General features: G+C 36.0%; 1 protein-coding gene across 13 annotated transcripts in view; it reads left to right on the top strand.

Moving 5' to 3' along the window:
- The window catches only part of LOC121319764 (kinesin-like protein KIF21A), a 52650-nt gene that overhangs the window by 14846 nt on the left and 14951 nt on the right, over positions 1–22853 (top strand). For 5 of the 13 annotated variants that reach the window (XM_041257554.1, XM_041257555.1, XM_041257564.1 and 2 more), the window contains 25 exons: positions 956–1138; positions 1571–1720; positions 2200–2334; positions 2540–2710; positions 4741–4856; positions 5003–5198; positions 6504–6693; positions 6814–6877; positions 7880–8083; positions 10506–10553; positions 12453–12528; positions 12861–12969; positions 13629–13817; positions 14476–14675; positions 14788–14895; positions 15166–15234; positions 15331–15488; positions 16200–16347; positions 16831–17025; positions 17752–17853; positions 18934–19099; positions 19911–19931; positions 20664–20721; positions 21268–21322; positions 22002–22213. In XM_041257554.1, the coding sequence (XP_041113488.1) occupies positions 956–1138; positions 1571–1720; positions 2200–2334; positions 2540–2710; positions 4741–4856; positions 5003–5198; positions 6504–6693; positions 6814–6877; positions 7880–8083; positions 10506–10553; positions 12453–12528; positions 12861–12969; positions 13629–13817; positions 14476–14675; positions 14788–14895; positions 15166–15234; positions 15331–15488; positions 16200–16347; positions 16831–17025; positions 17752–17853; positions 18934–19099; positions 19911–19931; positions 20664–20721; positions 21268–21322; positions 22002–22213 (3323 nt within the window). The remainder of the gene's footprint in view (positions 1–955; positions 1139–1570; positions 1721–2199; positions 2335–2539; positions 2711–4740; positions 4857–5002; positions 5199–6503; positions 6694–6813; positions 6878–7879; positions 8084–10505; positions 10554–12452; positions 12529–12860; positions 12970–13628; positions 13818–14475; positions 14676–14787; positions 14896–15165; positions 15235–15330; positions 15489–16199; positions 16348–16830; positions 17026–17751; positions 17854–18933; positions 19100–19910; positions 19932–20663; positions 20722–21267; positions 21323–22001; positions 22214–22853) is intronic. The other 8 variants (XM_041257561.1, XM_041257565.1, XM_041257562.1 and 5 more) reach the window with 5 other exon arrangements.

Raw genomic sequence — 22853 nt, 5'->3', positions numbered from 1 at the left:
GCCCTATGGATATTTCCCTACTTTTTCATGATTTTGCTACATATCTTTCTCTTTTTGCACTGAGCTGATTATAAATTGATTAGACAGTGTTTTGTTTTGTGTTGTTTTTAATCAATCCTGTACATATTTTCTTTGTTTCACCAGAAATGACAATTTTTTTATACATAGGTTAATATTGATTAACAGTTTTAAAGACCTGGGAAAGTGCTTGAACTGTTTTAGGAAAAATCAACTAATATTAACAGCTGAACTCTGAGAAGTTCCAGAGATGAAGCTCTGCATTTGCTTAGTAATGCAGCGTCATTTGGAACAGTGTGATTTGGCCAATCATTTTTCACTGGATGTGAATAAATAGAAAGTAGAGGAATATCTCTGTGTAAAAGATAAAAAGCAGTGTACCGAGCATAAAAAAAAAGTATCACTATTATAATGCATTTATTTTCGAAAAAAAAAAAAAAGGTATATAAATGATGGACATTGACAACATGTTTTTGGTTTCTTTTTAATCACTCGATCATTCATTCTTGTTGAATTGCAAGCTTGAATAAAAGCAATAAAGAAAATTACCAAAAAAAACAATATGCTACGTCTGTCAAGAGAGCAACGCCTTTGTGCAATCAGCATGTTGGAGGCTGGACTAGGGCAGCGTACTGTGGCTTGCCGTCTTGGGTGCTCACAGCCAGCAATTTCAAACCTGGTAAGACGGTATAACCAGACACACTCTCTCAATGACAGGGTTAGGGTTAGGGTTAGGGTTAGGGTTAGGCTACCAACTGGGAGACCAAGAGTCACTTGCCCAAGATCAACAGATCATTTTGCAGCATCTCCGTGATGCCAATTGTTAATTGGCACAATAAAAAGTCACTGCACCTGCTCTAAAACAGAGTTTGTCTTTTTTCGATCACATCTAGTGAATTTTATTTTAACAATAATGTAAATGCCCTTGGTGTTTTAGACTGGTGCAGGGAAGACCTACACCATGGGGACAGGATTTGATGTCAGCATTGAACAGCATGAGCTTGGGATTATCCCCCGGGCTGTGAAGCACCTCTATAAAGGAATAGATGAGCGGAAGCAGGCGGCCATAGAGCAAGGACTGCCACCCCCGGAATTCAAAGTCAACGCGCAGTTCCTTGAGGTAAGGAAAGCTATTTGCAAACACTCAAAGTCTTATTTATAATTAGTACGATTTCATCGTGTGTGATGATTTATTATCCCCTCTCCTCATCCTTATTTAAATTTAACCTCTGACAAGTGCTTCTGGCAGCTGTTGGTTTTTACAGTACAACATTGCTGGGATGTTCTGTCTGAGACAGCTCTTGGGGGCCCTTGAAATAACCGATGATAGTAGGAGTCTGTGTTAAGAAAAATGAGCAGCAATAAAGCTTTAGAAAAAAAGTTTTGAATAAATAACATCGAATGCAAGTTTACTCATTTTCAGACAATCCAAAATTTAAAAATGTTAAACTGCTTTAAGTGGCTACCTTTTTCTCCCCCCCAAAAAGTATTGCAACTGCTTTTATTTGTAAGTTCATAGTGACAAACCTTTTAGTTTTGTATATCTCCTTAGCTTTATAATGAAGAAGTACTGGATCTTTTTGACACGACACGGGACATTGAGTTAAGGAAGCAAAAATCACACATCAAAATACATGAAGATGCTAATGGTGGAATTTATACAGTTGGTGTAACAACACGTCCTGTGAGTACAGAAGCAGAGGTAAGCACATTGTAATGCTGAACAGTTTGACTGTGACCTCGGACAGACACCCTGAACAAATATGAGCATGTTTGACCTTTTAATCCATATGGCTTCTCATGCTATTTGAGTAGAATTTTACTGAAATGTGTTTTCTTTTAGTATACTGTACTTTTCAGTGCCATGTAGTAAAATAGCTATTAATGATTTTAACAAAGTTAGAGAAGATGTGAATTAAAACAAAACAAACAAACAAACAAACAAAAAAAAGCTATTCAGAAAGCAACAGTATGGAACAGTTTCAAAATAAAACAGACTGAAAACAAATCTTTAAAAAAACGAATACATTAAAGTAAATAAGTCCCACTACGTGTTTGTATAGATCTAAAATGTAACGTGATTACTTACAGAATACAAGTTGTATAGTGGTCCAGGAAGAGGTAGAGTTTAAAATGAGGTAACAACATGTGCAATTATTATTTTAATATTGTCTTTTTCAGATGATTCAGTGCTTGAAGCTCGGTGCCCTATCTCGTTCCACAGCCAGCACTCAGATGAATGTCCAGAGCTCTCGTTCTCATGCCATCTTCACTATCCACGTGTGTCAAGTGCGGGTGTGCGCGAATGCAGAAAATGTACGTGTCCTGGTTTATTATTTGCAGTGTTCACTTGTAGTGAAGTCTTAGCGTTGCATCATCTCTAATTTACATTTAATTAACCCAGATTGTTATTTACATGAATCAAAAAAGGCTTGTAAAATGTAAAAATCCTGTTTGGGGTGGGGAATAATAATGGTCAAATACATAATGTACTCATGACTTGTGTCTTTCTCTTTTAAAGCAGGATAATGAGACAGATAACAGGATAATGGATGGATCTTCCCAGATGAATGAGTTTGAAACCCTCACTGCCAAATTCCATTTCGTTGACCTGGCGGGTTCGGAGAGATTAAAGAGAACAGGAGCGACAGGGGAAAGAGCCAAGGAAGGAATTTCAATCAATTGTGGACTGGTAAGATTAAAGTCAGGCCTAGCTCAGCTGCCAATAGCCTGTATTGGTTGGTGTTTTGGTTGACTATTGTTCAGAAATTCCTGAAGCGAAGTGCTTACTGAAGGGCTGAAATGCGACCTGTGAAAAGTGACTGTTCAGAACAGGAAGTGCCTGAGTGGAGAGTCGGATTTGCGACTGCATCTGCATCACGTGATTTGCAGCAAAGATGTACATTTTTTTTAAATATGGAAAGAGCACTATGTAGAAGCTGGTCTTAAACCACTTCTGTGAAATTGTGCACACTCAAAGATGTGACAGTGTAAGTATTGGTGCTGAATTAATAAAATGTTCTGTGTGTTTTGTTTAGGTATGCAATATACTGAATTTTTTATGATGCTCTTACCAACAAGATACTATAGAGTTATTATATAAAAAAATAAGCTACCGCAAAAATGCATTAATGTATGAAGAGGTGTGCCGCAGTAAATCACCAGAAAGTGGATGGTCAAATTGATAGCAAACTTGTAGCACCATCTAGTGGTAGTTTCACATATTCGTACTGTATATGTAGAATTCTTCAAAAGCTAGTGGTATTTAATTCTTAATAAATTTTACAATAGTGTCAATGTATTTGGGGGGATTGTATACAGATAGACAGGTATTCTGTTCATTTCTATGTCAGCCTTGTTAGGATGTGGTTGTCTTATATCACATTTGTCTCTGTGCCAAAAAACAAATGACTCTGCATATTATATCATCAGCTGCTAAAGGTGGTGAATTGCACATGAACAGGATGAACAGTGAACAGATCCACAAAACAAAAAAAGCTATATAAAGCAAACCTCAAAGAACTGGTTGAATTGGCAAACTAGTTTAGACTTGTTCAGAGAATTCCTAGCAGCATATAAAAACACATGTATGGTATTATTTAAAAGTGGTAGTAGCTTAAAAATGTTTTATCTTACCTTCAATTCAGTATGTACAGTAGGTATCAAAGGTGAAGTTTAAAAAAAAAAAAAAAAAAATATGTATTTACATTAAAAAAATAAAAAAATCTGGTAGTATACTAGGTTAAAGAAATCATGCTTTAAACACCCTTTCAGGTAGGTTATTGAAATATGTACATGCATTCCTGAAATAGTGCCACATCCTCCAGAGAGGTCACTTTTGTCAAAGTTGATGATATTTTACTTTTGGTTGAGATAAAGGGATCCTGTTAGCACACGTGTCACTTGCACAGGGGATTACATCATTTAAAAGGCAATAGAGAGGCAACAGGCTCTGGTTATTTTTCTCACTGTATGTGTTTTTAGTGTGAAATGTGTATCATTAAAACAGAAGTGTTCGTCATGGGTGATTCATTTGAATGACAAATTGTATACAGTGCCACTTACCATTACATGAAAATACGATACCCTGTCCATTATTGTGTTTTTATTTGATATGCTATATACACAATTTATTCAATTAAATACAATATTATGTCTACAAATCTGTTTGAGAACTCTCCAAAAAGCCAGTAGAACCTCATACAGCACCATACAAAAAAGCTTCTGTAAACATAAAAAATAAATATAGCTGGATTGGAAAATTCTGCCTGTCACACAATAATACTCCCTTCCATTGCGAATCTCGACTGCATTTTTTTTTTTTTTTAGTTGCCAAAATATAACCTCTTGTACTAAAAAGTAGGCCCTGCACCGGCCCACCAGACAATATAAGCCTTGACCCCTTGCATATATGGCTTACAGGTCAAGAGTTTTATGATGGAAAGATCTGGCTTCCTCTCATGCATGAGAAAAATGAGGTCAAAGGTAATCGCAGTAGCCATTTTCTCACACTGTGGGGTATGAGTTACACCACTTGTTTTGACACCTACCCATGAACCTGTTTCTCTATCACATATGGTTGATCTATCATCAACCACAAATGGAGGAAACGAGTCCTTGAGAATTGGTAAAGTTGGACTGGAATGATCCAGATGGTTTCAGAAACAATCCAAAGAAATTGTAAGCATTTTAACTAACCCTGTTTTCCTCTCCTTATTAAAGTTAGCACTTGGGAATGTTATCAGCGCACTTGGAGATAAAAGTAAGAAGTCATCTCACGTGCCTTACAGAGATTCCAAGCTTACCCGCTTACTGCAAGATTCACTCGGAGGAAATAGGTGTGTATATTTAGACAACAAACAGCAGAAGCAGTCACGAACTACGGTCCAAGAAACTGTTTCCCAAATGCAGTAAAAATTCAAACAACCAGGGGAATGTTTTCTGTTGTGTGAAGTAAAGCAAATATTGTTAATTTAACTTCCAGCCAAACTGTTATGATAGCGTGTATCAGCCCATCTGACAGAGATTTCATGGAAACCTTGAACGCACTGAAGTATGCAAATCGAGCCCGAAACATCAAGAACAGAGTGATGGTGAACCAGGACAAGGCCAGCCAGCAGATCAGTGCTCTCCGGACTGAGATTGCACGGCTTCAGATGGAGCTTATGGAGTACAAGACGGTAAGGGAATAGTAATTCACTGCTTCATTAGATGGAACACTAGTGTAAAAAATATTTATAGGGGCATTTCAGTAGTACCTTTTTGCCATTTTAAGGTTCACACTTGATTCCAGTTGATTCCTTTTTTTATTTTTTTAACCCATTAAGTACCAAATACATTTCTTAAAAAAAAAAAAAATCATAACACAAACTGTATTTATGTAATTTGATATATTACATTTAGACTTAACTTTTGCATTTAACAAAATTAGATTAAGTGATCATAACAATATAGTTATAGTTATTAAAATAACAAGTAGATTCCAGTTTAAAGTGCTCCACAAAAATTACAAAGCAGCCTGACCTCAAATGAGGACAGTGGCACTTAATGGGTTAAAGTTGAGAAACACCACTTACAAAACTAGAATTATACAACTTCGGGGCTTATTAGATCAATCTGTACCTGTTACACTTATAATAATAATAATAATAATAATAATAATAATAATAATAATAATAAAAACAAACAAAACAAACAGGCATGGTGGCCAAAACAAGCAGTTTCGATAAAACATTACAAACACTTTCAGTACGGTGGTTTAAGGCTGAGCCGCCTCTTTTCAGTGAAACACAGCACACACTGACCACCAACACCAGCCATCATCTTCTCTAGCACTAACTAACCAACATGAACTCTACCCAACACCGTTAACACCCTTTTTATAATCTGTTACTGGAGCCGAATTAATCATCACTTATTCAATGTACGGCTCCAGCCACATTCACATTCCCATGTGTATCTGCAGGGAGGAATTTAACCCCTTCCCTGCCAACCCAATATTCCACCCCCAACACACACCCACACTTACTTGTGCACTGGCAGGGCTTTCACTCTGCCACAATACACCATTGAAATAAATTGCAACTACATTTTTTTGAGGGCATTTTATAGCACTGGGGCATCGCCTTGGATTGCATTAACCACTTACCAGTGGTTATCACGGGATTACTCTTAAAAAGAGGTTGATGCAGTCCATGTAGATTTATGGTACTGTAGTGGTTGAAAGAAAAATCCAGCTGTGACTGTGTGGCGTGACGGTTGGTCACTTCAACCCCATAAACACTTTCTTCTTGTTTTGTAACATTCATTTAAAAATAGGGATTAGTTGAAGACCAGGCCACCCACATATTCAGCATTTAACAGCTGTGGTCCACTAATTTACTAGTTTTATTGTTATTGCTGAAGATTTGATGTATGTTGCTTCTTAATTGGGGTGCTACCCTGGGTATCCTCAGTAACTTGACATTCTTTTTCACAAACGATAGGGTAAAAGAATAATAGGAGAAGATGGAATGGACAGTGTTAATGACATGTTCCATGAGAACTCAATGCTCCAGACGGAGAACAACAACCTGCGAATCCGGATTAAAGCTATGCAAGAGACCATTGATGTACAGAGAGCTAGACTCACCCAGCTCTTGAGTGACCAGGCTAACCAGGTGCTAGCCAACGCAGGTAGGCTGGCTTTTTCTTCTGTAATTATGGATAATGAAAGTGGGACAGCAAGATGTCTCCAGTGGTCATTTGCAAAAATCTTTGTTTTTGCTGATGATAGCTTGATTTTTAATTTTTCAGGTGATGGAAATGAAGAAATAGGCAACATGATAAAAAATTACATCAAAGAAATAGAAGACCTCAGGTAAATCCACATGTTTAAAACTGTGTGCACAAAACCATGTTAAAGCATTGCAAAGTAGAGTGAAAAATGCATTATGAAAGCAGTCTAAAGCACATCTGTCATAAATCACTATACTAAAGTGTAGTAAACTGTCCATGGTGAAGCATGGTAAATACATAAGTGTGTGTGTGTGTGTGTATAATATATATATATATATATATATATATATATATATATATATATATATATATATATATATATATATATATATATATATATATTAGTTCCTTTCTCCCTCAATATATTGAGTTGGTACTTCACAGGTACCAAATCGGCTTGTAGTGAGGATAGCACTATAACAAGAATTATTAAAAAAATCATTTAACTACAAAAAATGCACATTAGCGATAACAAAATATTTTCTCAGTACAACAATGACGCAGGTGTGTTTTGCATGGTACAAAGATTTATTGGGGTAAAGGGAGACTGCAATGCATTTCTGTACCAAAACTTGGCTGACAGCAAACATGGGAAAAATAAGCATGGAGCAATGTAACAATGGATACAGTCAAACTTATTATAAGGATCACCTGGCTTCACTGGTGACTCCCAGTGCACCTTCACATGTTAAACCACCTGCCTGTCAGTCCCTTGAGTGGTCCTAGTTACCAGATTTGACTATATACACAGTAAAAGAATACATATTTGCTCGCCCTTTGTTTCACAAGCTGTCTTCTGTACAGTAGCTTGAGAAATGTAATTTGGCAAAATTGAGGGAACCTCTGTAACATCTGGTACAATAGGATGGTATCAGAATAAAGTGGGATGGTGAAGCGTTTCTGTCATACCAGAGAGCCACACATCCTTTATTTTAATGTTGTTACTTGCAAACTATTCAATTAGAAGAAAAAAAAAAGTATTATTCACAATAAAAATGAGATATAATTAGCATGCCTGCTTCACTCCTGCACCCTTGGCATTTCATCAGTGCTGAAGATTTAAATGCAGGCTTTGTTTTTTTAGGGCTAAGTTATTAGAAAGCGAGGCTGTGAACGAGCAGCTTCGAAAAAATCTTTCAAGAGCCTCCTCAAGATCTCCTTTTTTTGGTGGGCCAGCTTCATTTTCCACGTCTGTGATGGAGCCAGAGAAAGAAGCCACAGAAATCATTGAACTGGCAAAGAAGGACTTGCTAAAACTCAAGAAGATTGAGAAAAAGAAAAAGAAAAGGTAAGACTTTGCTTGTTTAATCTGAACGTTATGTAAGTATGACTGCTTTTTGAAAACGGAAATCGAAAGTCAAGGTGCATACAGTGTAATATAGTGTGCTAGTCATTATTGTTGGTAGATATACTGTAGGGTATGAAGTGAGTCTTGGGAATGGGTTTTATGCACATTTAAAGGGTATGTGATGTGGAAAATTGCCACATTGGCTGGGAATTGGACACAAATTGAAAGAACAAGTATTTACAGGGATTGTACAGTTTAGTGATTGTTCTCGTGTTGGTTGTGGAAGTATGGTGTTTATTCTGTGTGCCATGTTATCATGCAAAATGCTTTTGAAGGTTTATGAGTAACATATTACTTTTGATGGGAGTTTTATAAACCTAGGAATCATGTAGAATAAAATGTTAAAATACATTTAAACTGTACTAGTTAGGTTCTAAGTTAGATCGCATCAGGTAGTGCGGTTTGTTAAAAGTGTGGATGGTGTAATAGTGAAGCAAATTTTTTGTGTGACCTCCAATATCCCAAAATGGTTTTTGATATGTTTGGTGCATGGACATTGCAAATAGAAAAGGAGCCTGAAGGAGTTAAGAAGCACTGTCGATACAGCTTCGCTGTATACAATTTAATCATACTACAAACCCAAAGAAGCATACTTTGTAGCATAAAATTCATATTTGTGGCATGATCAAAGAGCCCATACAAAGCCCGCCTAGGACGAGACCATTACTGCCTTCTCCATGGCTGACACCTTGTGTTTTTAAGGAACAAAGCCGTAACATTCATGCTATGTCTTCCATTGTCATGGTGGGTACTGTCATATTAAGCCCCACTGTCCATTGTGCAGCTAGGAACATTAACAAAATTATTTGAATCATTTTTGTATGCATTAAAGATTAAGTGGTGGGATTCTGTAAAATTTAGTGATATACTTCCCCACATTTTGCTACAACTGTTTAAATAACTTACCTGTAATTTTTATTTTCATTGATAACACCATGACAACATTTTACACTTACAACTTTAAAGTCTGTTTCAAAGCTTTTTTCAAAATGTCTGCTCTAGTGCACTGGGGTTTGAGATCTGTCCTCTAAAATAAAATAAAAAAGTGCTCTGGCTTTTCTGTTCCGTACCACATCATGGATCATTCTTGCTGTGTTACCTGTTTGACAATGTGGGCAATAATCTACACTATCAGTGCACTAGATGACTTTTTGAAAAAAGCTTTGAAACAGACTTTAAAGTTATAAGTGTAAAAAGTATTTTTCGGAACCCAGCTACTTGTTATTTAACTTGTGACTAAACGGGAAATGGTACTTCACTGTGGGAGCTTTTGAGCTGGATTAATTGTAACTAAGGCTTCTGATTTTCAGTTTTAACCGGTAAAAAACGATAAAACACCTCTGATTACAAAAAATGAAATCGGTGAGTAACCAATAAACACTGGAAATGGTTACTCAATTTGTTGATTTGACCCCTTTCGCTGTGAAATTAATAAATAAAATACAGTAACCTCCAAAAAAAACAAAAAAAAACAAACAAACAAACAAACAATGGCAGTCCCTTCTGTATACTTTAAACCCACCCCAACTACTAAGTGTCAGCAAATTCCTGCATTTCTATTGGAGGATTGTAACACGTGTGCAATATTTAAAACTAGATTACAATTACTGGAGTGGGGGAATATTCTTTCTCGCAAGATTGAAAGCTATTACAGTTCCATAGAGACTGTTTACACGCTCGTGAAACCTAAAACAGAATTGCAAATTGTGTCGAAATGTAAAGAAATGTCTAAACACACAGAAATTGCAAAAGAATATGTCCGTGACCATAAGGATTTCATTGTGGAAGACAGCAAAGTAAAGAAGGTGCATGTAGCGTGCAATTACTGTCGAGTTAATACATATTGTGACAGAAAAAAAGCTAAAGAATTTTGGAAAGTTACCGAAAACAATGATACAGTAAATAAAAAGCGAAAGCCCAGAAAAAAAAAAAAAAAACGAAATAAGCACTGAAAATAAAATGAATAAAAACAAACAACAGAAGCCCCTAATTATAATGTATTAATTTATGGTTCTTGAGATCGATTATGTAATGTGGACATAGCCTTAGTCTTCCTAAAGAAGCATGCTTCAGTTAAATTCCATAGTAAACCGTACTGTAAAAGGCCACCATTTCCAAACTAGTGTTAATGTTAGATGTTACAGGCCTGAGGAAATGGCATTATTCATTTGTTGTGTTTTTGCTATTAATAAGTAGTGAATTTATATTATTGGTTCATAAACCTTCAAGCAGTTTAGCATGACAGAGTCGTTGTTCCTAAGTCCCAACGCTGATGTGTTGTTTTCTGCATTCTTGTTGCTTTGTGTGCTCTCTGGGTTTTGCCCTGCGTGCCTTCCTTTACTGCACTGCTCTCACATTGAAGGCTTCAGCAGCTTGAGGAAAGCAGACAAGAAGAAGAAGAAGAAGAAAGGTTGGATAAATCTCTTCCAGCTTTTCTAATGCAGGTTTAATTTTAACAGGTAGTTTCCACACATGGAGGAAATCCCACTAGCAACTTTCTTGTATTAATAATATTATAATAATAATAATAATAATAATAATAATATTTTCTTTTCTATTTAATTTAAAAAACACTGTTTTGTAGTACAAACGGATGAAAATTTGAACTAACCAAGTGATAGAGCTATTCACACAAAGGATTTGAAAATTGATGTGGTATAAAACAATATCCAGTTATATTGGCAATAAATGTAAAGTACATTGCTACTGATCTGGTCCAGAAAAGGGGATGTACCAGTAGATTGTTAAGCATAAGAACTTTTCATGTAGGGATGGAAATATTATGCTTGAGACCTTCATCTTCCTCCATTCTCCTGTGTCTTATTGCCTAGAAATGCTGAATTCTAGTTAGAACAGCATCAATTCTCCGATGCCAGCTCTTCAGCATGTACACAGTACTACCCCGCATTACAGCACAACCTGTTATAGTGCGGAATCGGTTATAGAACGGTAAGGTCATGGCTCCCATTTCCCCCACAGTGCAATTTGACTCACAAACGTTGAGTGAATGTTCCAGATATACAGTACGAAGCATGACAGATAGCAAAAAACAAAAATCTTTCTCTGTTAAAATGAAACTTGATGTGGTGGACAGAGTAAGAAAAGACGAAACTCAAGCAGCAGTTTCAAAAGATACAACTGTTGCAAAATCTAGATTGTGGATGGCTAAAAGACTAAGAAAAAGTAAGATGCTTTCTTGATGAGATCGACTCCAAAGAGGAACAATCGTTCCAATAAAGCCGTGGATTCGATTACCTGCAAATCGTGCGTGTCTCCTTCCTTCATTTTCCCCCGTACGTTACAATGTTAATTTGGCTTGTGGGCAGTGTAAATCAATTTGATCAAAAATACCAATATTCATTATTGGTCAAAACTAACTCCTAATTACGAACCCCAACAACCGCATTATAATGGGGTAGCACTGTATTTGTTACTTACAGTTGTATTTCCTGTACAAATTAGCCATGTTAAAAGTTTACATGAGTAACATTTCTTTCTTCCCCAAAACACTGACCGGTCAGGGATTTAAAATTTACTAAAGACTGTAATAATCTAATAAAATTGAAATTCCTTTCCTTTTAACATATTCCAGTTTCAATAATACCTTCCTTTGTAAAACCATTCCAAACTGGTTTGTGTGTTACAGGTTTCATTGTTTAAATATTTTGTGCATTACAGTAGCACACATCATGTTTACCTCTGCTAAATATGTATGCAAAATGCATTGTACAGTACATTTTTTATGTAAGTGGGTATTAAAAATGTGACTTGGTAGCTACCCTTGCATTGTTTTTAAATGTAGTAGTAGCTTTTAGTGTATCACTTGCATTAAACTGTAAACCGATCATGCACTTATACAGTAACCACAATCATCTACTGTACTAACACTATTTTTAGAGCTAAATTAATCATGCATTCTATATTTTGTTTATGTGGTTTCTGTAATTATTTGCTACAGACCAGAGAGACTTACTTTATATATTCAGATCTAATGTATTTTATTTTTATTACTGTACATATTTTGAATATTTTAAATCCTTTCATAGTAAATCACTATTGTTTAATGATAAAGATCTATCTGCAATTGTATATTTAATGTAAAGGGGTTGCAAAATGTCTAAGTGATAAGTGTGCTTTACAGTGTTAATCTTTTAAGGCCATTCTGTTTAAACAAACACAAAAAACAATGTAATAGCTAGTAAATGATAGTACTGCATCTTAGCCTTTTTTGGAATCGTTTGTAAACTGTAGCGCATCATCTAGTTGTAACAGTTTATATGGTAGCTGAATTAGCTTGTTTGTTTTTCAGTGTTATTAAAGAGGAGTGTCCTGACAATGAGCAAGACAAAAGGGGTGAAAAGGAAGCATCAGAAGAAGCAGAAATGGTAGGTTTCATTATTAAAGGGTCTTCAAAGGGGGTTGATTTTGCCAAATAATGGCTTTGTTTTGATAAACCAGACTAGCTAGTACCCAGTGAAACCCCTGTCGTCAAGAAAACAAAACAGAAAATCTGGAAATGCCCCTGTGGTTTAAAATAACACATGGTGTGGAAACAAAGTGTATTGCTTTGTTACATATTCGGTCAGGGTTTTAAAAAGGGCCAGAGTTGCAGGGAGGTTTCAAACCTGAGCTTGACTATCTTGAATTATGAAGTATGCAAGTTCTCCTCATGCACAAGTCAAGCCTACATCTGCGTATGTAATTGTCATGTATCCAGGAAGGACAAGAAGCCAGTGACCATGAAGATGAAGAGGATGATGAGGATGAGGACGACATGGATGTGGAAGAAAGTTCGGACGACTCCGACTCTGAACTGGATGAGAAAGGTATTCACTTTACTTTAGTATGTACACTGTAAATACCACCGTGCTGTGCATTACACTGCAACAGGATGTTCACAGCTTACAACTATATTCAGTGAGTGCAGAAGTTTACATTCTACAGTGTCTCTGCGGGGCAAGAGTTTAAAATACCGAATAATTGAGGTTCTGCAATACACCAAATAAACGAACAAGATTTTATAGTGTGCTAAGAAAGTGGAAATATTAGAACCCCCTTCCCCTTGCTTTAATGTTTATTAATGTATGTATGTATTTATTTTTTTAAATGCAAATGGCATTACAACTTACTCTGCTGTTGTATAGTAATGAAAGTGTGATTACAACTTACTCTGCTGTTGTATAGTAATGAAAATGTGATTACAACTTACTCTGCTGTTGTATAGTAATGAAAGTGTGATTACAACTTACTCTGCTGTTGTATAGTAATGAAAGTGTGATTACAACTTACTCTGCTGTTGTATAGTAATGAAAGTGTGTAGCTGTGTCTTAACCACTTCATTAGCTACAGGTCATCTGTGTTAGTGTAGTGTGCTTTCACTGTCCATGGCATGTAAAGTATATGTGTCGTTATTGAGTAAATGCTATACTATTACAGTAATGATGTTGTTGAAACTGTATATATGAAGTTATAACTCTTCCAACAGCCAACTTTCAGACAGATCTGGCGAATATCACATGTGAGATTGCTATTAAGCAGAAGCTAATTGATGAACTGGAAAACAGCCAACGACGGCTTCATACCCTAAAACAGCAGTATGAACAGAAACTGATGATGCTTCAGAGCAAAATCCTGGACACCCAACTAGAGAGGGATCGTGTTCTTCAGAATATGGGTACGTTAATCTATAACATTATGAGTTATGTAATACAGTGTATGTGCCGTATTCCTTTGAATTTAAGTCAGCCCAAATTAAAACATCAAATAAAGATGCATTTACAAAGATACAACCTCAGTTATGCATATAAGAGCCATTTATACAAAGGAATACTAAATTTTTTTGCCAAGAAAAGCTACAAACTCATCAAGGAGGCGTATTGGTAAAGCATATTGTACATTGGTAAATGAACATGCCTGTAACAAAAACGAATCCTCCGAGTTGGAGGAGTCCTCTTTTATTACTTGACATTTCCCAGACAGTGACTCCCGCCTCTTTGAAAATGGATGCCTGTATTATGGATGATTCGAAAACAGGCAGAAACGTTTTTGTTCGTCTTTTCGGTCACGTTCCTGTTTGTGTACTCTGGCAGTCACATCTTTTGTTGGCGATTTTAATACGCGCATCACTATATTCAAATTTAAGATGCAGGCCATTTTTGAGAAGAAACAATGGTTTAAAAAGTATGTCTTAAGTTCGAAGGAATGCGGTATTTTAAAATGTATCAGGACATATGGGTGCTATTTTCAGATTTAATATTAGTACAGAATATATTGCTATTGGCAGCTGAGCAATGCGTAGTTTATGGAAAAACGTTAATCAAACTGTTCTGCAGGTTCAATGGAGACATACTCTGAAGAAAAAGCAAACAAAATTAAGGTTGAATATGAGAAAAAACTAAGTAGCATGAACAAAGAAATGCAAAAGTTGCACTCGGCCCAGAAGGAACATGCCCGGCTATTGAAGAATCAATCTCAGTATGAGAAGCAGCTGAAGAAGTTGCAGCAGGATGTGTCAGAAATGAAGAAAACAAAGGTATAAACCTCAAATACAACTTGCTTTACAGAATTAACTTTGTTTAAATGATGGCGATACCTGCAGAAATATTAATAACAGTATTTTTTTTTTATTTTGATTTTTTTAAAAGGTCCGTCTAATGAAACAAATGAGAGAAGAGCAAGAAAAAAACAGGATGGTAGAATCAAGAAGAAATCGTGAGATAGCCTCACTGAAGAAGGACCAGCGAAAGCAAGAAGTAATAATGGAGCTTTATTTGGTTTATTTGGTTATCTGGTTACACATCCACTATGATTATATATACCAGAGCTCAAAAGATTGCCATAAATAGTTTGAGGTAGAAAACAGTAAATACTCATAGAACATTTTTAGAATGGCTGTCTTGTGAGGGCACAAAAAAGACATTAACCTTCACAGCCCCCCACCCCACCTCACACACACACACACACACAAACACCTGCATCTTAGTTGATTAGAGGTAATGATTTGAAAAAAACTTTTTTTACAGCATCAGCTACGGCTCCTGGAGGCTCAGAAGCGTCAGCAAGAGTTAATTCTCCGCAGGAAAACAGAAGAGGTGAGAAGTTTTTTTTTTTTTTTTCCTAAGCTCAGTATGGTTTACATAAAAGGCATATGAAGATGTTTAAAATACAATTTGAATTAATTTTCAAAGGTGACAGCCCTACGTCGACAAGCGAGACCTGTGTCTGGAAAAGTGAATCGGAAACTGAGCCTGCCCGAGCCTGTTCAGGATCCTGCTTCAAACACAATGCGGGTTCCTGCAGGCAGGATGCAAGCGTCAGGGCTGACAGCGCCATCTAATGGAACCAGGTAAGGCATTTCTGATTAACGTTTAAACTGAGACAGAGTTGTCAATGATCTAAGGCGCTGGAGTGACATGTTAGATTGGTTTGGTGATGCCCAGTGGATGTTTGATGCCCAGAGGGATTCAGGTTTAAATTACTGGCCTGCATGTATATACAAATCAAAACAAGCGATGTCATTTCAAGACCAGAGCACCTTTTTCCTCATGTTGTTGGCGAGTTGGGGTAGCAAAGAAAGCTGAGACTTGCACCGTAGTGGTTTAGTCTGTGTAGCGGCCTGGCCTGGAAAAAGCATTGTGAGCCAACAAGCTTCTGCTTCACTCCACACCACTCACAGCTGGAGAAGAAATTGGTCATTATAAAATGCAAAGAAAAATGACAGATTCCTTTTTGAAGTAGATGCAGAATTTAAAATGAAAAAGCATATGCCACTTTTAATCAGGCTTTAGGGCAGTTAACTTATATCATGACCCTACAATGATGAATGCTCAGTAGTCTTTAAAATATTTTAGACAGTACGGTTAATAAGTTTTGTTGTGCACTCTCATATGAATTGTAAAATATGTTTTTCCCCCTAGAAAAATGCCCCGAGAAGAATAAAACAATTGAAATGATCAATTGTCAGTTGATTTCTAGGCTGAAAAGGTCCTGTAATGGTTGCTTACCTTAAAACACCAAAAACAGAAGATAGGCTAAACTGAGTCTTTCTGAATTGCAGGAAGACGTATCAAAGGAAATTTGTAAGTGTTTACTCCTCAAAGGCAGCGAGGATGAAATGGCAGTCTCTGGAGCGCAGGATGACCGATATCATCATGCAGAGAATGACTATTGCTAACATGGAAGCAGACATGAACCGCCTCTTAACGGTATGATTACCTCAGAATCAAATCCGTCTAAAATGCCTCTGTTATCAAAACTAATTGGAACCAGTGGGTGTTTTGTAAAAACGGGTGTGTACAGATAATCAAAGTGCTACTCTTGAGTAGCAGATATCACATTTAATTCCCAACCATGGAGCAGACTGTTATAGAGATACTTTGGCTGCTCTAGCCAATGATACATATATCTATGGCTGGAACTAGAACTGAGTTACTCCTGAAGGTGAAAACACTTTAACATATTCTTTATCTCGCTGTCTCTCTCTCACTGTCTCTCTCGCTCTCTCACTTTCTCTGTCTCTCTGTCATTATATAAACATGTTATATTTGTAACCACATCTGGGTAGAATGTTGCTTGTTCAATGCAATTGTTGTTTTATATTTTTTATATGATTTTACAGCATTTATTACATTGTGTATATATTTAAATACAAAAATAATGCTATTTTATGTTTTGAATTTGCCTCCCAGAAACGTGAAGAGCTAACCAAAAGAAGGGAAAAGATTTCGAAGAAGAGAGATAAGATTGCTACAGAGGGTGTTGAGGCAGATAAAGCAGTACTCTCTGTAAATGAAGAGATGGAATCACTGACTGCAAATATAGATTACATCAATGACAGCATTTCAGACTGCCAAGCCAACATAATGCAGATGGAGGAGGCAAAGGTAAGCTAACCATACCTGAATACTGATTAGAAAACCCAGGAGGGTGCATGTGTTTCGTCATTAAAATAAATACATAAATAAATCACTACTTGATCCGTAACTTTAAATACTGAATCTACTACAAAGAAATTGAACAATTGTTTCATTGTCAGTGTCTTTCGTCAAAGTTTAATTTAATCGTTTCTGTAAAATGTTGCTAGGCTTGGACAATACTGACTATCCCCAGTAAATCTGCGTGTCATACCAGGGTAATGGAGGCCTTTATCATTTGAGTCGCAGTACCTACCAGCAAAGAGCTGTGGTAATTTCGTTACTGTGACATGTTTCCAAGATGCATTCTAATTGAGCTTAGCCAGGAAATCAGGGAATCTCTGTCCAGTTTACTCACCTTCTCACAACCTGGCTATGAATTGTCGAGTCGGATCTGAACGATAATGACGAAAGTGTATGTTTGCAAACGGGTGTCTTGTTTGACTTATCTGGATAACTCTCAAAGCACCCTATTTATTAAGTGGGATTTCATTTTAACTCATCACGTTGACTTTGTACATTCTTCTATGAATGTACTCTCCTATATATGCATTTTGCGTGCAGCTAATATTGTTTTTCCACAATGGGAGTTTCCCTTTATTTGACTGTACACAGTGCTTTTTGTGTGTGTGTCTGGATTTACTAGATAGCTAATACTGTTTTGTTGGTTTGTTTGTTTTGTTTTGTTTTTTGCAGGATGAAGGAGACACGGTCGATGTTACAGCAGTGATCAGTTCCTGCACTCTGACAGAGGCGCGCTATCTCCTTGATCACTTCCTTTCAATGGCTATTAACAAGGTATCATTATTTTTATAATGCAGTACAACACTGTTAAAGTTTTTTTTTTGTTTAATGAATTGCAATATACTGCAAATCTTGCTGTAACAGCATTTGATTTAAAACAGGTCTGGGAGGTATGATTTGCTACAAAGAAATGTATTTCTAAAATTAGACGAAAGTGGGGTCTATTTTAATGATCTAAATAGTGTCTGACATACACTTGTATTGTGATGTTAATAAGTAGGTGTGATAGTGATGGCTGTAGGGTGACGTCAGACCAGAAACAGAAACCAAAACACCAGTAAAAGTCAGCTCTTTATTAAATAATAAACAAAAGATTTAAACAAAACAAAACATGTTTTTAAACAAAAAGGCACATTGGCCAAACAAACAATAAACGATAACAGCACTTTTATTAACCAGGACGTTTAGCAATTGTTATTTTTATGTTTTTACTTTATTAATTCCTTTCCACACTCGTTCTCCACTCTGAACCCCTTCCACCAACAGGAAAAAGTGAAGGCTTTCATATTGGTGACTGAGGGACGAACTGGCTAACAATGATCTTATTATCCCTTGGTCACATTTTGCACAGGTTAAATAAGGATGCGTGACTGTCAGCTAATTACATACTCAGTAGCTGATCAGTCACGCATTTCCAGGAGGTAATTCTAAAATTCAAACCATGCATAAAAATAACCTGGCGGACAGCGTCTCGCACGTCCCGCCAAACAATACATAATAATAGAAATAATATTGGCTTTTCACTGTCATATATTTTATATTTTAAGTCATAGTACTACTAATAATAACAATGCAATATATATATTATATATTATATATATATATATATATATATATATAATATTATATATTATATATATATATATATACATCGCTGTCAGGACACTCCACCACAGGAGGATAAAAAAAAGTGAACCCTATAAGAAAATCCTACTATATTAATTGCACAACATTTAGTATGATCTCTAATGCTATTCAGAAAAATAGCATTGGAAAATTGAAATTGCATCCTTTGTAAAGGCTGGCTGAAATCTTCACCATACTTCACTTTTTTTTTTTAACCCTTCCTCACAGGGTCTTCAAGCAGCCCAGAAGGAATCTCAGATTAAGGTTATGGAAGGCCGACTAAAGCAAACGGAGATAAACAGTGCTACTCAGAACCAGCTCCTGTTTCACATGCTAAAGGAGAAGGCAGAGTTTAACCCTGAACTGGACGCTTTGCTGGGTAACGCATTGCAAGGTAGTTTTCCGCAGTATGAAATCTTTGGGGGAATGCACGTTTCATTGCATGGTTGACTAGTTTAATGTTTGCTTTGCTCGGTGCAATCTTTTGAATAGATGCTGTGTTTGTGTCAAAAAAACAATAGTGCTATAAATATGGACTGTTTGGTCAATTATAACATGTTGTAACCCTTTATCTTAAACCAAGACCAATCTATTAATGTTTTATTAATTCTTCTGAAATTGTCTGTAAATTTATGCTTATGTTTGCAAACCTATGAAGTGCACATGCTACACAATTGCATTTCCTATGCAATGCAAAACTATTAGGACAAGGTAGATCACACTATATTAATATACTGACTAAAAAAATTGTCTGTTTAAGCATAACACTGAATGGTGTACAATTCAAGGTTCATCACAGGTACTTCCTAATGAAGGACAGACACACATCCACATTCAGCCACAAAAGTAGATTGCTAAAGTCCCCTTCAGAATGTGCAGCAGTTTTAACATAAGGGTAATGTCTTTGTAAGAAGAATCTTTGATCAAACCTAAGCGCTGTTTGATTTAGTCAGTTGTTTACAGATTTAATGATTAGGTGGTCATTTTATTTCAGGTGTTTGTTTTTTTTTCTAGTATTCTGGTAATAATTATATTTGATCCACATGTTACTGAACGACTGAGATGAAGAGTTGATTCACTTACTGCAGCATCTATTCCTCTTATGGTTCAAGTTACGTGTCGCCTTAGTTACTCACTTTTTTCTTAGTGGATGTGATTTGATTGGTGTGTTGCTTTTTGTTTCCTTGTTGCTTGAATTCACACAGAGCTAGGTAGCATACCAGTGGGTAAGTATAAAAACAAGCCTCTCCTGTAATGCATAAAAGCATGGGCTCCCAAACTAACCAAACTAACCAATCTCCATAACAACCTGAAAATGTGCATGTAATGTTCTGTTGCAAAGCTTACCATTGCCAACTTACTGCTCACCTTCCACTTTAAGGTCTCACTCTGTCCTTGAAACATTTTTAGTTGTACATATTAACAGTCATCAACAATACCCAGTTTGCAGAGCAAATGAAATACATCATACTCATTTTTCAAACCCTATGCATTTAAGAATTCCCAATGCACTTTCACTAGTTCGGAATTTATAACTCAATTTATACTTTTGAATTCAAAGCTTTTATCCCCTTTTTGCTCTTTGGCATTATGTAAAGTGTTATGGGATTGCGCTTTAATGCTACTTTTCTTTGCATTAAAAAAAATATTATTTGCATTATTTTCAGCCATTATGATGGATAATTCTGATTGCTAAGGATTGTTCTCAATGCCTGTGGCACGTTTCTACTGCAACGGTATTAACTAAAAAATGATCAGGTCAGGTTTAACAAAAGTATCAGGAAGGCTCTGTTTTTAAATTAAGTTCCTACAGGATATTTTTTTGGATCTCAATTCTGCTACAAAAATTAGGGTGTTGTAGGTTTAATTTTAAGTTATATATTATGGCACAGTAAACAGTTATTATTTTAAAGATTACACACTAGTAACTGTAAATTGTATTTTTTACAATTGCCCAGAAAATGGAGATGAAAGCAGCAGTGATGAATCAGTCCACAGCCCTGCCACAGAAGGAAGGTAACGTTTTTAATTTTGTAAATAAATAAATAAATAAATAATACTAAAGTATTTTCCATAATGCAGAGTTCCGTAATGTCATTCACACTTCCTCCATGGTTTACAAATGAGAAAAAAATGTATTTACTTCACATGGAAAGCCGGCCAAATGATTTTGTTCCAAAGCAAATAAATAGCCTTTTTATTGGTTAAAACCTGGATCCCTAAAATTTCAAATGCTTTACTTATTGTCCCCCAACTGGGTATGTTCATTTCTGAAGACAAGATATATAGTGTTGTCTGTATGCAGGCACGTCACAGTGTAGCGTTATATATATATTACTAGTTCACCACTTACTGAGTTGTGGTGAAACTTGGGTTGGCACATTCTTTAGCAAAGGTTATTGGTCGTATCAGAATCTGGAGATATATGGAGGGGCATGTTTATAAGTCTGTACGTCACACTTACATTTTGAGATGTATGCAAGTATTGGGGGTGCATGTATTACACTTTTCGTAGCATTGAGTTAATTGCAGTGTTTTTCCAAATTGTTCTTTTTATTTTAGTTCATTAACATCAGACCTCTTGAAGCTCTGTGGGGAATCCAGATCAAGAAATAAGGTATGCAACTTGTGAAATCTATTTGACCAGATTAAAAATAAATAATATATATTTTTTAAAAATGGTTGTGCACTGTAAATTACAAACTGAACAACGGTTGCCTACTGGTAAAAAAAAAAAAAAAAAAAAAAGCTTGCAAAATGCTTGAGAATTATTTGACATTATTGTTGTACATGTCTGGGGTACGGAATCCATACCATGAACACCTCCTCTACAGCTGTGATGTCATTAAGAGAATTCTTATTTTTCCTTTCCTTTTTCCTTACATGAAGTGCCTCAGGGGTTTGTATGGATGCATTCTGTCATTTAAGGTTGTTACCCCTCCTCTGCATAGCGGTGTTTTGCTAGAAAACCACTTCTCCAGTTGTACTGGGACCTGCTAGGGGCATTCTTTAGCTCAAGTTATTAAGAGTAGCAGAATCTGGGGGATTATGAGAGAGTGTTTTTGTCACACTAGTTGTGCATGCCGAGGATGTAAATCATAGTGATTTACTTTTTCAGGATTCTGATACTTTAGCACTCATTTTGAATACAAGGCTGTGGCAAGGGTTGAATGTCATGAACATGCTTGTTTATAAAGATTTCTATATGAACACTACAATATATAAATGTTGGTTTGCATAACCACCAAATCCAATGTTGATTTAAAAGTACACTTTCCTATTAAACTGTATTGCAGGCGCGAAGAAGGACAACTACACAAATGGAGTTGCTCTATGCCGACAGTAGCGAACCACCCTCTGATACTTCTGCAGAGGACTTTTCTACACCTCTAATGCCTGCAGCAGAAGGGCAAGAGACTGGGAGGGACACTGAGAATATTGGTGTATCTGCTAGGGAAAAAGAGCTCATGCCTCTACCATCTGGCTTGCCTTCTAAGCTGGGCAGCATGTAAGTTTGGCCTCACTGTACTAACTACCTCTGCTTTTTGCATGTTGCAGCTTTCTTGCAGATTTAATCCTCTGTGTTTAAGTAGAACAGTCTTGCTTCAATACAATAATAAATATAAATAAATAAATAAATAAAAAACATCTGGATATCTTAAAATCTTAAATTATAAAATCAATATGACATTACATATTTTTCACTTTGGGGAATTATTAATCGAATTTCGAGTGTTATTTAAACCATATGTTATATCTATAAAATTTACTGTGGAAATCGGGTTGTGTCGCAATCTGGATGTAATGGGGTGCTTGACACCATTTATCGTTATAATATGAATACATTCCTGCCTCTAATGTTTTGATTTTTCCACAATGTGTAAAAAGACTAAATATTCAATTTTTTCTTCTGTGGTATTCTTGACCTGGTTCCGTGTAAATTGACCTTCAAATAAGAAGAAAAAAAAAAAAAAAAAAAAAAAAAAAAAAAAAAAAAAAAAACAAAAAAAAAGTAACCGTAGCGTGTACACTTCTTCTTCTGTCTGTTTTGAAATTTTATTGTCAATATGGCTATGTGTGTAAGACCTATTACGTGTTCAAAGTTTCTATTACACATAACTGAACAAACCTCCCGGTAAAAGTATTTT

The sequence above is a fragment of the Polyodon spathula genome, chromosome 8 (genome assembly GCF_017654505.1).
Source record: "Polyodon spathula isolate WHYD16114869_AA chromosome 8, ASM1765450v1, whole genome shotgun sequence".
Lineage (NCBI taxonomy): Eukaryota > Metazoa > Chordata > Actinopteri > Acipenseriformes > Polyodontidae > Polyodon > Polyodon spathula.
The sequence above is the reverse complement of the archived record's forward strand: the minus strand, read 5'-3'. Positions and strand labels throughout refer to the sequence as shown.